The sequence below is a fragment of the Ascaphus truei genome, chromosome 21, assembly GCF_040206685.1.
Source record: "Ascaphus truei isolate aAscTru1 chromosome 21, aAscTru1.hap1, whole genome shotgun sequence".
NCBI lineage: Eukaryota > Metazoa > Chordata > Amphibia > Anura > Ascaphidae > Ascaphus > Ascaphus truei.
The window spans coordinates 21247304-21261619 of record NC_134503.1 but is presented as its reverse complement, the minus strand read 5'-3'; the positions used below and the strand labels follow the sequence as shown (position 1 = coordinate 21261619).

General features: G+C 45.0%; 1 protein-coding gene across 4 annotated transcripts in view; it reads left to right on the top strand.

Moving 5' to 3' along the window:
- LOC142472303 (macrophage mannose receptor 1-like) overlaps positions 1-14316 on the top strand; it is a 244922-nt gene that overhangs the window by 65169 nt on the left and 165437 nt on the right. For 3 of the 4 annotated variants that reach the window (XM_075579316.1, XM_075579315.1, XM_075579314.1), the window contains exons 8-10: positions 2448-2614; positions 2944-3056; positions 4985-5106. The exons of the other annotated variant lie outside the window; for it this stretch is intronic. In XM_075579316.1, coding sequence (XP_075435431.1) covers positions 2448-2614; positions 2944-3056; positions 4985-5106 — 402 coding nt within the window. The remainder of the gene's footprint in view (positions 1-2447; positions 2615-2943; positions 3057-4984; positions 5107-14316) is intronic. 4 annotated transcript variants of the gene reach the window in all.

The window sequence follows — 14316 nt, the reverse complement described above, 5'->3', positions numbered from 1 at the left end:
AGCTACCCATGTGCTTCGTTAAGCAGGTGTATTTTAAGGTGGGTCTTAAAGGTGGATAGAGAGGGTGCTAGTCGGGTATGGAGGGGAAGGGCATTCCAGGGGTGTGGGGCAGTCAGTGAGAAGGGTTTAAGGTGGGAGAGGGCTTCAGATACAAAAGGGGTAGAGAGAAGACATCCTTGAGCAGAACGCAAGAGTTGGGATGGTGTATAGCGAGAGATTAGGGCTGAAATGTAAGGAGGAGCAGAAGAGTGTAAAGCTTTAAAAGTGAGGAGGAGAATTGAGTGTGTGATACGTGATTTGATAGGAAGCCAGGGGAGGGATTTCAGCAGGGGAGACGCTGAGACATATTTCGAAAATAGTAGAGTGATTGTGGCAGCTGCATTTAGGATAGATTGTAGGGGAGACAGGTGAGAGGCAGGAAGGCCAGACAGCAGGAGGTTACAGACTAAAGATAAGTGTGGTGCTCAATAATCAGATATGCTTCAGTCTGCAAAACATATATGGCATGAGTACCCAGATAATGATGGAATGTCCACAAAGTAATAGTTGAAGAAAACTGGGAGGGATATGTGTCTAGTGGTGTCCACGTGACAACCACACAGATTGACACATTAATAAACATCCAACCAGTATAAATGCATAAGATAATGTCCAATGTATACAGGAAACATAACAGGGCACTGCGGCCCTTTACCCATATGCTCCCAGGGACAATCCAGATATCTGCGGCGTGCAATCCATCCAGTCAGGGAATCCAAGAAGCAGCGAGTGAAGACAGAGCACAGCCAGCGGGATCCAACTTCCAGCTTTGAAAAAAGGAAAAATATCCAGGCAACTCCAAAGTAGCAATAATGGATCAAGATTTATTGCAGGCTAATAAACAATGAATGGATTACATGAACGCACCTACTCGTTTCATGCAACAGCATTTTATTAAGGTGTACAAGATTATACATTGTTTGCCTATTTATACACACCTGAGCTGTCCGTCGCGCTACCGGGGATGACGTAGTCAGTGCACACCTACAACGTAGTTGCGCTGACGCAACGTACATATCCATAGGCCGGGCGAGTCAGATGGTATGCTATTTTTTCTTAAAACAAACTTTATTGTTAACAAACAACAGAAAAGAATGACAAGTTAAAAACAAAACTCTTATTACATACAGTATATGTAACGCCTATAAAATAAAATGTGCTCCTTATATTTGTTCATTTCTCCAAACACGTGGAACGACTCCCCCCACCCTATGAAGAGATTGGCATAGGAGGGGTCAAAGCTCGTGCCCATAGCCGTTTCACATGTTTGGAGATAGTGAACCCCATTAAAAAGAAAGAAATTGTACGTGAGAAGAAAGTGAATGGAATCCAAAAGAAAAGTGATATGTGCAGGTGCTAAATCAGACAGGTTAAGAAAGTGGTGAGCAGCTGTGAAGCCATGTTCATGGGATATAACAGTATAGAGAGATGTGACATCATGTGTCACACACACCAAATTGCACTTCCATTCGAAACACTCAAGGGTAGTAAGTAAATCACTACTATCCCGAATGTAGGAAGGCAACTGCTGCACGAGGTGTTGAAGAAAGTAATCCACATACCGTGAAACACCATTCCCCAAAGACTCAATACTGGAAACAATCAGTCTCCCCGGAGGGGAGACCAATGTTTTATGAATCTTCGGGAGATGGTGAAACATGGCAGTGGTGGGTGTAGGTTTGTATAAGAAATCAGTGTCATTGTCATTGAGAACTCCTAACATGGAGCCCACATCCAGTAAGTCCCTAACATCTCTTTGGAATTTCTGGGTGGGGTCAGATGGTAGCACAGCGTAGGAAAGAGCATCACCAAGTTGGCGCATGACTTCCTTGAGATAATCATCCCTATGCTGTACCACCACCGCCCCCCCCCCATCCCCCTTGTCAGCATTCTTTATTACCAACAACTTGTTAGTTTTAAGATCCTTCAAAGCCTTCACCTCATTGGGAGTCAAATTATTTGCTCGTATATTTTGATGAAAAGTATTAAATATAAAACCCTTCTGCAATAATCTGAGGTCTCTCTCTACTAGACTTTCAAAGTTAGAGAGGAATTTGCTCTTAATGAATGTGGGGGAAAAACACTGATTTCTTTTTTAGGCCGGTATTACGCCTACCCTAAAGTCATCTGGATTATGTTCAGAGTCATGATGCCCCTCTAACTCTTCCATGTCTTGAATTACATATTGTTCTCTAAATGAAAAAATATCTGAAAATTGTTCAGAAGCACCATCCAAAGACGGATTATCTGTGGAAGAAATGTCAAGGTTATTAGTAGATAATTGTGAAATAATTGTGAGATAATTAAGGATAAACATTGTACAGAATGGAACTTTGATGCCTCCATACACAGTATGGATAAAGAGGTTGTACAGGGGACATTGATGCTTTTGTTTGTTTTCCCTGCAGAAGCTGTGAGTTTAGAGTGCCCACAGGGACCTGGATGGTGGTACTGGGGTGGACACTGTTATTATATATCAAAGGCTAGAGAAACTAAAACCTTCGATGATGCAAAAACTGCCTGCAGCGTTTACAGAGGAACATGGCTCCTAACTATTAACAGTTTGGAGGAAATGGTAGACTACTCCTTGATCTTCTTCAATATGTGTCACAAGACAAATGTAAATAGTTTAATGGTCATATTTGAAAACCAGGCGCACATCTCAATGTATTTTTTTATGGTAGAATTAGTTTAAACATTTAAGAATAAAAGCTAGAATGGGCTTAAATATAAATAATTTCTTTAGTTCTGAGATAAACATTTTACTTTTATACTTTATTATTAAGTGATTTTTTTTTTTTTGCGCTTGAACTTCTATTTTGTGCTATCACTTTTATACCTCAGTAAGAGTTTCTAATAATTAGCTCACCGCAGCACTTGAAATAGTTTTTCTTTACACTGCAGGAATGGGTTTCATCCATGATAGATGTTAAAGTCTGGACAGGTCTACGCACTGTTACCCGTGGTATAGTTTGGACATGGGATGATGGACAGAAACCCAATACATCAGCGTCTTGGTAAAGTATATTTACATAAACAAAGAGTCAGCTTTTGTCCAAAAAATGAAGATAAAAGGGAAGGTCTTTTTAAAGCAGCAGTCCAAGCTGCTGTTTTCCCCCTTTAATATGTGCGTCAATACAATCCACAAAATAATAAGTAATTAGCTAAATTGTTGATCGATCCGTTCTCCTGTTATCGATCGGCGAAAATTCGGCTTTGGGGTTCACTAAATGGCCGTCAGTGCAGCAGAAGAGGACCAAAGATGCAAAGTTCTGTGGGGAAGATCATGTGACCAGGCAGTCACTAGATACAATTGGTGCACTGCTAGAAAGAGGGCAGAACTCAAAAAGGGGTGTTCCAGAGCCTGTTTCAGAAGAGGAAGGGGATGTGACTTTGTAAATGGTTGCTATAGATAGACAAAATGCTGGTTACATTATAAAACATTACAAATGTCATCCAGCGTTGTTTAAAAAAATAAAAATTCTACACGTATTTTCTCATAGTACAGAACTGATTTATTTAAAAAAAAACACATAGGATATTGCTTGGTCTGCAGCTTTAAACAATTTATCAATGCAATTGATTCTTGCTGATAGATTAAATCACCTTTAATGTTAATTTTCACTTATTTGCTTCCTGTTTGGAAATTAATATGTGTACTGTATATTGTTTGTGGGTCCATTTCATTGAAACCGTATCTTCCAATTATTGTTCTTTCCCGTAATCTCTTTCATCCCATTTACAAACAACTTTATCACTAAAGGGATTAGGTACAGACTGCATACAAATCGCACACATTTGGTTACTGTGGAAAAGGTTAAAAAAAAAATGTAAAAATACTTTTACTTAGATTTTTTTTAATGGTGTCCATTTCCTATATTTAACCCATGAAACATTCTAGTGACTTTAGTTCTTGTAGGGACACGGTGAGTGATGTTACTTGCAAGAGGAGCATTATTTATTGTAAGAAAAAGAAATGCATACACGGCGCAACAGGGATCAGTTAAAATATTCACCATTTAATATCTGGTCATAAGACCACACAAATACCAACCAATATACAGTATGGCTAAATCACACACTACAAAAGATTATTAGTGACACAATTCATAACAATTACATAAAATGTCAGATTCCTCCCTCACTTGGATCTCAAACATACAGTATCTTCCAAGAAGCCCACACCATACATTTGTCTGACAAAGCACGCTATTGCGAAACGCATAGACGTCACTAGATGTTGCTCAACGCACTCACCCATTGGCTGGGACAGAGGGACCAGGAAGCACGAGCAGGGGGGGGGGGGAGTTCTTCTAAGTGCTGGTGCAGCCTGGACCTAATATCAGTGCCAGCCACGGCTACCCACTCTGCTGCTTGTGGTCAGTATCTGCCCCCCATATTGTGGCTTTCTTACTCACTATTTGCTTGATGTAGCACTTATATGTGAATGTTTCTCAGACAAATTTGTGGTGTAGACTTCATAGAAGCTACTGTCTGTTTGAGATCCTCGTGAAGGAGGAATCTAACATTTTATGTAATTGTTATGAATTGTGTCACTAATAATCTTTTGTAGTGTGTGATTTAGCCATACTGTATATTAGTTGGTATTTGTGTGGTCTTATGACCAGATATTAAATTGTGACTATTTTTAACTGATCCCTGGTGCGCTGTGTGTGCATTTCTTGTTCTTGCCTGTTTGAGACCCTCTTTGAAGGACCTCAATTTAGTAGCGTTTGGGGTGTTGCTCCGACATACACAGCTGCAAGGGGATTCTTCTGATTGAACATATACAGTAGGACAGCACGAGCGCAGATTCCTTGTCTTTCGCTTCTGGATTATTTATTGTTCTTTAAATATAGATGCATTTCCCTCTGTTAGGGCTCTGGCACTTTATTAGCTACACATTGTTTTACGATTTTTGACGCATTTTCCTGCCTGTTTTCAGGTTTAAGATTGCCCCACTTGGATTCATAGTAAACACATTTTGTGTAGATCTCAGTCCAACTCCAGGGGCTCTGGCAGCACAGGACTGTTTAATTCCACATAGATGGGTATGTGAGCAGCCAGGTAAGCAAAATATAATTTACCATATAACAAAAGTCTAGCAAATAAAAATGCCACTTGTCTGACATGTCCACAAACTTGCCTTTCGACATTATCACTTAGCCTAAAATGCTTCCACTGCAGCCAGGGATTCTGGGTAATGACATACAAATGAGCACACAGTGTTAGTGCCGCATTACACAGCTTTTTCAGCACAGCCTGAGTTAAGGAAGTTCATAGCCAGTAAACCTAATCATAGGCAGGCAAGGTCGACCTTTTGGGTCTCATCAGTGCGAGGCTGGTTATACTGGTTTTGCAATGTGAATCTGGAAGCGGTGCCAACCACACACAAAATAAATTTGGTGGGTAAAAAAGTGGCAAAAACCCTCAACCGTATTGTGTAAAACCATTAGGTCTCTTTGACCTGGAAGAAAAAGATATTATTAAGGGAAACGTTATTCCCAAACAAACAACACAAGTACTAGGGGACACACAAACATTACTACAGTACCTGTCATATATAAAGTGAATAACAGGAAGAGCTTTTTCACTCCACACATAATAAACCTCTGAAATTCACTACCACTGGAGGTTGGGACTTTGGCTTGGCTGGTTGGTTGCTCTCAATGAGTGTACTTGTCAAGCTCTGCCTTAAAGTTCAACACTATTTAGGTTTTAAATCAATATTGTACAAATAGGCAGTAGTCGGCCGAAAACTCATATTAACTTCACCGGCCACTCCGGTCTATAGTGAATTAGCCCTTTAGTAAATTCATCTCTAAGTGGGAAATTCACTTAGTTGCGATATTGGTTATTGTACCACGATCGTGTGTGAGCTTCCATTATAGTCAATGGCAGTTAATGTGGTATTGAGATGCAATAACCTGTATCACATCTTACTGTATCCTAATTTACTGGGCTTTTCACTGAAGTGCAATAGTGCCGATAGCACAGAAACTCCCAATCAAGTCAATGCAAACAAGAAACAACAGAGGGCTCCACTCAGCCTTGTTAAAGCTGTCATTTATGTTTTCATTGTGGAGTCCTCTGGCATGGAAGTAAAAAGAAAGTTATTGCACTTTGGTGTCACTAACTGGAAGCAGCTGTCGGATAGTACCTGACACAACCTGCACAATATTATTTTGTAAATTCCCAGTCAAAACTTATTGCATACAGAAAATACACTATAAAACCAACTGCAACATAAATGAATATTATAGCACATTTTAGTATACAGGCCAATCAGCAGTGTTTTTTAACCGGTGTTCCTATGAACACTTGGGTTCCCCTTGTGTCCCTAAAGGTTTCCCTGCAATTTTCAGGTTATTTGAAAACTGTACCAAATACAGAAGAATTTATAATCCATCTGATCTCAGACGCGCTATTTGAGAGGTTTGGGGTTCCTTACAATGCATCAGATTACAGATGTACTTTTAGAGAGTATAAAAAAACAAAAACCTAGGCGCTCTTAGGGGCCTATTCTAGTAGGTTTGATATCCAACTCATCGAGCTTTTTTGGCACTTCCTATACGATTTGGCAGATTTGCTATTCAGAAAGCTTCGATAACCTGCCAAACTCGTATGGTGAGTGCATTTTCCTGATCGGTCTGATTCCTGTCCAAACACACCGAGCGGAGCTTCAACAAGCAAGATAGCGCCAGTTTGATAAAACCATGCTATTCTTGTAGCCTCAATAATCTCATCAGGGCTCTGAAATAGGGAGTTTATCACAGATCTCATCTCGCCAGCCCAAGGGTGGTGTGGCACGACGGTTTTCGGGTAAGGTCAGTAAGAGTCCCAAACAGTGGGTAAGACTTTTACCTTCAGTGGTTTATTTTCCACAATCAAATAAACATTAGGCACACATTCCCTTTAAAGTAAACACAAAACATAAAAGGAACACCTACTCCACTGTATGGAGGCTAACTATACAATATAAGCCTAGCTGTGGGCTGGTGACTAAACCGTTTAGCAGCTTTTAAATCACATTCATGGATAAAGACATAAGATCAATTCCTTATTTGTTTGGTTGGGACTCCTGTCCAAAGAGTGTACAGGCAATCCTTCCGGATTCAGCAGACAGGACAGCTCTGTAGTATGAGTCAGCCACATACTACAAGCCTGCTTATCAAGCTGCCTGGCAGCTGTCTTAATTCAGCCTTGATTACTCAGGTACTGTACCTCTAACTGGGTTAACCCTCTGACTGCTGACTATCCTTAGCATGGAGGTAGGAGGAGCGACCAATCAGAGCGTGGGAATTCCTCCCCGCTAGCCAATAGGAAAAGGGGCTCGTCCTTTGGCTGATGTCAGAGGAGGAGGCGTACAAAGCCGGCTCGATAAGCTGGGTGAGCGGGAAATATGATTTAGCCAATGGGTGAAGCGCCTACGAGCTGTATCTCCCCCAGCTAACTCATTGCCACCCGCTGGGCAGGCTCCACCAAGTCTGACAGATACAAAAGGTGTCCCCACAGGGTGCCCTATGTTCTCCGGACTTGGCAATTTGCCCTTCCTCACCCACGAAACAGTCTTCTCGCCTCTGGACATCCTCTCCTCTTTGAACAACGGACTCTATACAGACATGCCGGCATCTATGCTGATGCCCTAGCTGACCGTACAGAGTCTTATAACAAATGTCTAAAACATTATAACATACACTTTAATAAAGTATACACTTCCATTAGGTTTTATACGTATAAGGGAAATGGATTTGGGATATTTGGGCTTGAAATCAAGGAGTCTGGGGGACACTGGGTTGCCTCACCCCGCATACTGGCAAATCATGCCTGCTTGCCAGGGAGAATTAAAGGACTACCGGTAACTCTGGCCTACGAACTCTTGCAAACAAAATAATTGTATTTCTACCCAAATATCCCCCCTTAAACTGACACACAAGAAATCTCACAGTTCTAGGGCAAAGGGAACATGAAAACAGAAAAAAGCAAGGGTCACTTTATTATCAATATGTATTATGCCTGGTCCCTGGCTTATGGTGCTTATGTAGCTATAAGGGACCCTATGGTTTCAGGGGTAGCCAGAAGGCTTAACCTTTATTAGATTGCCTGGTTACCCCCTACATCACACCTCCCCCTTCAAGATGAAGGCTCTGGGGTAGTCACCCCATCAGGTTTCTCCGCAGACCTGGATATCCTGGAGGTTTTCTGGTCACTGGGGATGTCCTGTCGGGAGTGTCCATCTTGTGCTGGATAGTAAAGTCAAATTCCTGCAAGGAATCCAGCGCAGAAGTTTGCAATTCTCCCCCGACACCCTCTGTAACGAGCTGAGGGGATTGTGATCAGGCGGACTGCCTGATGGGGCTCCCCAAGAGCTGCTCCCCCCTGCACAGGACCAGAGTGTTAAGGGTTAACATTTGCTTCTACTTTGTGGAACGTCAACCTTACCACTGGAATGTTAATGATCCAAGAGGACACAAAGGACTTTTTGTTCACAGCTGCATTGAAAATCAACCACCCCAGTGTACATCTGCGTTGCCCCAAAGGCTGACAGCCTTTGGCGCAGACGCAGGGCAGCCAAAGGGTGTGAGCCGTTTGCTGCCATTTGCAACTGTTTGGTGATGTTAAAGTGATGTTAAAGCTGCTCTATTTCAATCGGAAAATCACAAGCCCTTTATCCCCTGTACCCAATTTTCCAAATCTATCTGTCCATGAAATGTCTGTGAATTGACTGTTTAATGCTGTTCTTTTAATGTAACCATGTATTTTTATAACTCTGTGCCTAGGCCATACTTGAAAGCGAGAGGTAACTCTCAATGTATTACTTCCTCCACCACCAACACCATAGTCTGAGGCATCGGTCTGTAGCACAAACCGCTTGCTGTAGTCAGGGGCTGACAGGATTGGAGCACTAGCCAGGGCAGACTTCAGAGCCTGGAATGCCTAACCACAAGAGGGAGACCAGCTAACCAGAACCAAGAGTTTCTTCTGGGTCAAGTCAGTCAGGGGTTTGGTCAGGGCGCTGTATTGGGGGACAAACTTCCTATAGTAGCCAGCGGTGCCTAAGAAAGCCATAACTGCTTTTTTATCCGGGGCACTAGCCACTCGAGAATTGCCTCTACCTTAGTTGGCTCCGGCTTCAGATGCCTCCCTCTTACTCTGTGCCCGAAGTACGGTACCTCGTCCATCCCGACTATACACTTAGATGGCTTGAGTGTCAGCCCTGCTTCTCCTATCCTTTTCAGCACCGCTGCTACATGCAATAAATGGGATTCCCAAGAATTGCTAAATACTGTACAGCGATGTCGTCAAGGTATGCCCTTGCAAAACCCTGCATCCCTTCCAGTAACCTATTGACCAGGCGTTGGAAGGTAGCCGGGGCATTCTTCATCCCTATGGCATAACTAGAAATTCACATAAGACACTCGGAGTGATGAAAGATGACTTCTCCTGCGCCTCCTGTGTCAGTGGGATTTGCCAGTAACCCCTGGATAAGTCCATGGTAGTCAGATACCTTGTCCCGCGAACTCATCCAGCAGCTCGTCCATGCGGGGCGTGAGATAGGCATCCAACACTGTCTGAGCGTTGAGCTAGTGGTAGTCCACACAGAACAAAGAGGTTCCATCCATCTTAGGCACCAGGACTACCGGTAAAGCCCAAGGACTGTGAGACGGTACAATTACCGCTGGGGCCAGCATCTCTTCTACCTCCTCCTCTATACTATGCTTCACTTCTGCTTATACCCGATAGGAATTCTTATGCAGACGTCTCTGATCCCCGGTGTGGACTGGGTGGTCAGTGATATGGGCCCTGCCCAGTTTATCCATGAACAGGTCCTGGCTCTGATCAAGCATAGCTCGTGTCTGCACCTGCTGGGGTGCCTTGAGCTGGGGACCTATCCCTACCTGCTCTACTGTGCCCCCTTGCCTAGATTACCCAAGGTGGTCAGGCAGAGCTGGGCTTGATGGGTCCTCCTTTGGTTGGCTACAGATAGCTAGGACCGATGACGCACTCTGGAAGTACTCCAACATATTAATGTGATAGGTCCTATGTCTCCCTGTCTCCTGATCTAACTGTGCAACATAGTTCATCCGCCGGAGAACCGTATATGGGCCAGCGAAAGCAGCCATGAGTTTGTTCTGCCGAGTGGGCTTCAGAACAATCACTTGCTGCCCAGCGATGAACTCTCTATTATGGGCATTCTGATCATACCAACTCTTCTGCTTGATCTGAGCATCCCTGATGTTAGCCTGTGCAAACCGCATGAGTCGATCTAGCCAGTCTCTGAGAGTTACTACATACTGTAGCACAGAAGCATCAGTAGTAGTAGCCTCCCCTTCCTATCCCTCACAGAACAGGTCAAGCGTCCAGGGACCCTGCACCCATATAGAAGCACAAAAGATGAGAACCCGGTAGACTCTTGTGGTACCGCTCGGTAGGCAAACCGCAAATGCTGATAATGAATCTCCTAGTCTCACTGTTCAGCTTCCACATAGGTTTGCAGCATTTGCTTCAGGGTACCATTGAACCGCTCACACAGTCTGTTTGTCTGGGGGTGGTAAGGGGATCGTGCGGAGGGTTGTCACCCCAAACACCTCCCAGTGACAGTGGAGCAATTCGGACATGAATTAACTCCCCTGATCGGTTAGAATCTTGCTAGGGAAACCTACCCTAGAGAAAAACCATATCAGAGTGTCACTGGAGACCAGCTTATTGCACACTTTTTTTTTTTACCAGGATCATCAATTGAGCAAAACAAGGTAGTGAAACAAATTGTAGTTTATTCGCATAAAATTGCATACACACAGTGGAACACAAAATACAGACAAAAAGACACACTTACTGGGGGTCCGGGGTTGAAAACTAGACTTAACTAGGTGCAAGGAACTCTAAATAAGAGTTTTACCCTGACCAGGACTTAGGCCAGAATCTGGTTCCCAAATCGTCGTGAAGTTCCACACGCCACCGCTCCATTCTCTCATGAGAACTTGGACTTTCTTGACCGCTAGTTACTGCCAATTCTCTGGAACTGAAATTGGCATCAGTTCCCAGTCGCGTCCGCTATGTTTGATTTTGAGAATTTGGCCGCTAAAATCGGGACGTATAATCGGGCAGGCTTATCTGGCTTCAAATCGAAGCTGGATGCTCTGTTATTCACGGAAGACCAACTTCGAAAAGCTCATCCACGCTCTTTCAGCTAGAAGACTCGAATCTGATTGGCTCATAGGTTCAGAGTATTCTAGTTTCATTCATGAAACTCAGCAGACAATCATCATGTGGGAAAAATCCCAACAACCAATCAGAGCCAAGCCAGTGAGGAAAGCCAGGTCAGCGGGAAATATGAAATAGACAGGAGACATGCATGTGCCTGGCACCTCACTCCCTGACTATGGCAGGCTACTCCAGATCTAGCAAAACCAATGGCATCCTAGATGACTGCCATTGTTGTCCGGACCTGGGTACTCAGCGCTTACCTGCTAACCAAATGCTTTTCACACTTCTGAGCATCCTCTGGTTCTTTGAACTTTGATGTTCAGCATACTCCTACTTGTGACTATGGGTTAGCCTGGACAGCCTGGTTGGACATGGGTCCCGAATGTAAAAGCAGATGCAATACATTTAATAAAGTATATTTTTATACACAAGTCCTAAGTTTTAATATACTTCTGAGTCTCCGGGTACAGAAGCCTGTCACGGGAGACCAGGTATTTACACATGTTTACCGGCATCATTCACTGAGCAAAACAAGATAGTAAAACAAATTGTCATGTATTCCATAGAAACAGACGTACATACAATGGATTACAAAATACAGAAGAAAAACACACTTGTGTGAAATGGCATATAAAATAAAGTCTTTAGATTGACCGGGACTTGTCCTGAAATGTCCTGGAACTCAAATCGTCAAGACGTTTCTGACGCCACCGCTGTATCTGCTCTGGAGCTGCCGAAATTCTTTGACCGTATTACGCTGTGCTCGCCACAAAGTAGACGAGACCCCTGTGCTGAGATGGGATAGTAGCCACTAGCCCCAGACACGGGGACCTCGTGGAGAGGAGTCTTGCTGGCCGAGTCTAGGACAGGAGAAGTGAGAGTAAACATATACTTGCCGAGTCCGATGTGTGGGAGGTCCAGAGGGAGTGAGGTACTATTGCCACGGTCAGAACTGGAGAAGAGCGGATGGTTGGAGTCCAGAGCCAAGGGTCAGGGCAGGAGAGATACGGATGGTCAAAGTTCAAGCCAAGGTCGGGGTTCCAGAGTGCGAGGGTTCCAAAGGCAGGCAGAGTTGGTACACGGGTAAGCAGAACTAGGACAAGGTAACAAGACAAGGGAGGCAGAGGCAAACACCAGGTAATGTGAGTCTATGCTCAGCCGAAGTGCCAGTGGCACAGCTGAGCATAAGTAGCAGGCAAGGACCAATCACCCCAGGGGGTGGAGCAGAGGCGTAACCCTCGCGGGGACCAGGGATAGGCCGGAAGGGAAGAGACAGCTGGCAGTACTGGAACTAATGAGTTCCTCTTGACTCGTCTCTCGATGGTGTTGCGCGCGTGCGTCACACGCAGGTGATGCATCTCGCATCTGCCCTTCAATCCCGCGGTGCGGGGTCTGACCTGTGCAGCGCGTCAGCAGGACTGACGCTCCTGTGGGGAGCGCTCTGCGTGTGCGGGGAGAGGCGCGTGATGGAGGAGGACAACGCGGAAGGTTGCCAGCAGGTGTCGGGCCAGAGTGGAGGTAAGTGCAGGCGCGGGGAGTCCGCGCGTGGATGCGCGAAAGAACCGCAATTTGTGACAGCAGCCCCCTCTTCAAGAGAGACCTCCGGGCGATTCCAGTAGGGTTTCAGAGGGTATCTCTGGTGGGACTCCTGATGAGTTCAGGAGCATGGATCTGGTGGTGCGACACCCAAAAACGCTCCTCTGGGCCATATCCCATCCAATGGATGAGGTACTGAGTGGTCCTTCTGGAAATTCAGGAGTCGATGATGGCCTGGATCTCGTACTCCTGTTGTCCTTGTACATGACGAGGAGGAGGTGGTGAGGGAACACGATCTGAAAACCGGGAGCTGTGATAGGCAGGTTTCAACAAGGAAACGTGAAATACAGACAGTATTCTCATAGATGCTGGAAGTTTTAGACGATATGCCACCGGGTTTATTCTCTCCAGGACTTGCAAGGGATCCAAAAACCTTGGTGCAAGCTTGAGAGTAGGAGTCTTCAAACGTATGTTTTTGGAAGAGAGCCACACCTTGTCTCCTCGATTGAACTCCGGAATCTCCCGGCGGTGGCGATCTGCTTGAGCCTTCTGCCTGGACGCCGCTCTCTTTAAATTGTCCTGAATCTTGGTCCAGGAGGACTGCAAGGTCTGTACCTGGTTATCTGCTGCCGGAACCCCCGAAGAGAGCGCGTGATGGGCAGACGTGCCGGATGGAACCCGTAGTTTGCGAATAAAGAGAGTGTTGTGTAGATTCATTCCGCAGGGAATTGTGGGCGAATTCAGCCCATGGAAGAAGATCTGCCCAATCGTCTTGTGTCTCTGAAACAAAGCAGCGCAGGTACTGCTCTAGGGACTGATTAGTCCTCTCCATTTGCCCATTCGTCTGGGGGTGGTATCCAGAAGAGAAATGCAAGGATATGCCCAGTCTCTTTGAGAAGGCCCGCCTGAACCTGGAGACGAACTGGGAGCCTATGTCAGAGATGATGGTCAATGGGACTCCATGAAGACGGTAGATCTCCCTGGGGAAGATGTCCTCGAAGGTCGGAGAATCAGGGAGGCCACAGAGCGGAACAAAATGTGCCTGTTTGGAGAAGCGTTCAATAATGACAAATATGGTATTCATGCCCTTGGAGACAGGCAGCTCTACAATAAAGTCCATCGATAAATGGTTCCAGGGGCGGTGAGGGATGGCTAGTGGGTGTAAGAGTCTTTGAGGTCTACAGCGGGGGACCTTGCTCTGGGCGCAAATGGTGCACGCCTTGACAAAGTCGCTGATGTCCCTACGCATGTTGGGCCACCAAAAGGTCCATTCTATGAGGTCCGTAGTTCTCTTGGTGCCAGGATGACCGCCGTCCTCGACGAGTGACCCCATTCTAGAATCTTCCTTCGGTATTTGGGAGAAGCGAAGAGACAACCATCCGGGACCTCTAGACCCTCCGGAACCTTGGACTGATCCACAAGAATTTTATCCAAAACATCAAAGGAGTTGGCAGATATAATGTACTTGGGACGGAAGTATGGTCTCTGCTCTGGCCTCGGCTTTGTCCTTGCTTAGGAATTGACGAGAGTGCG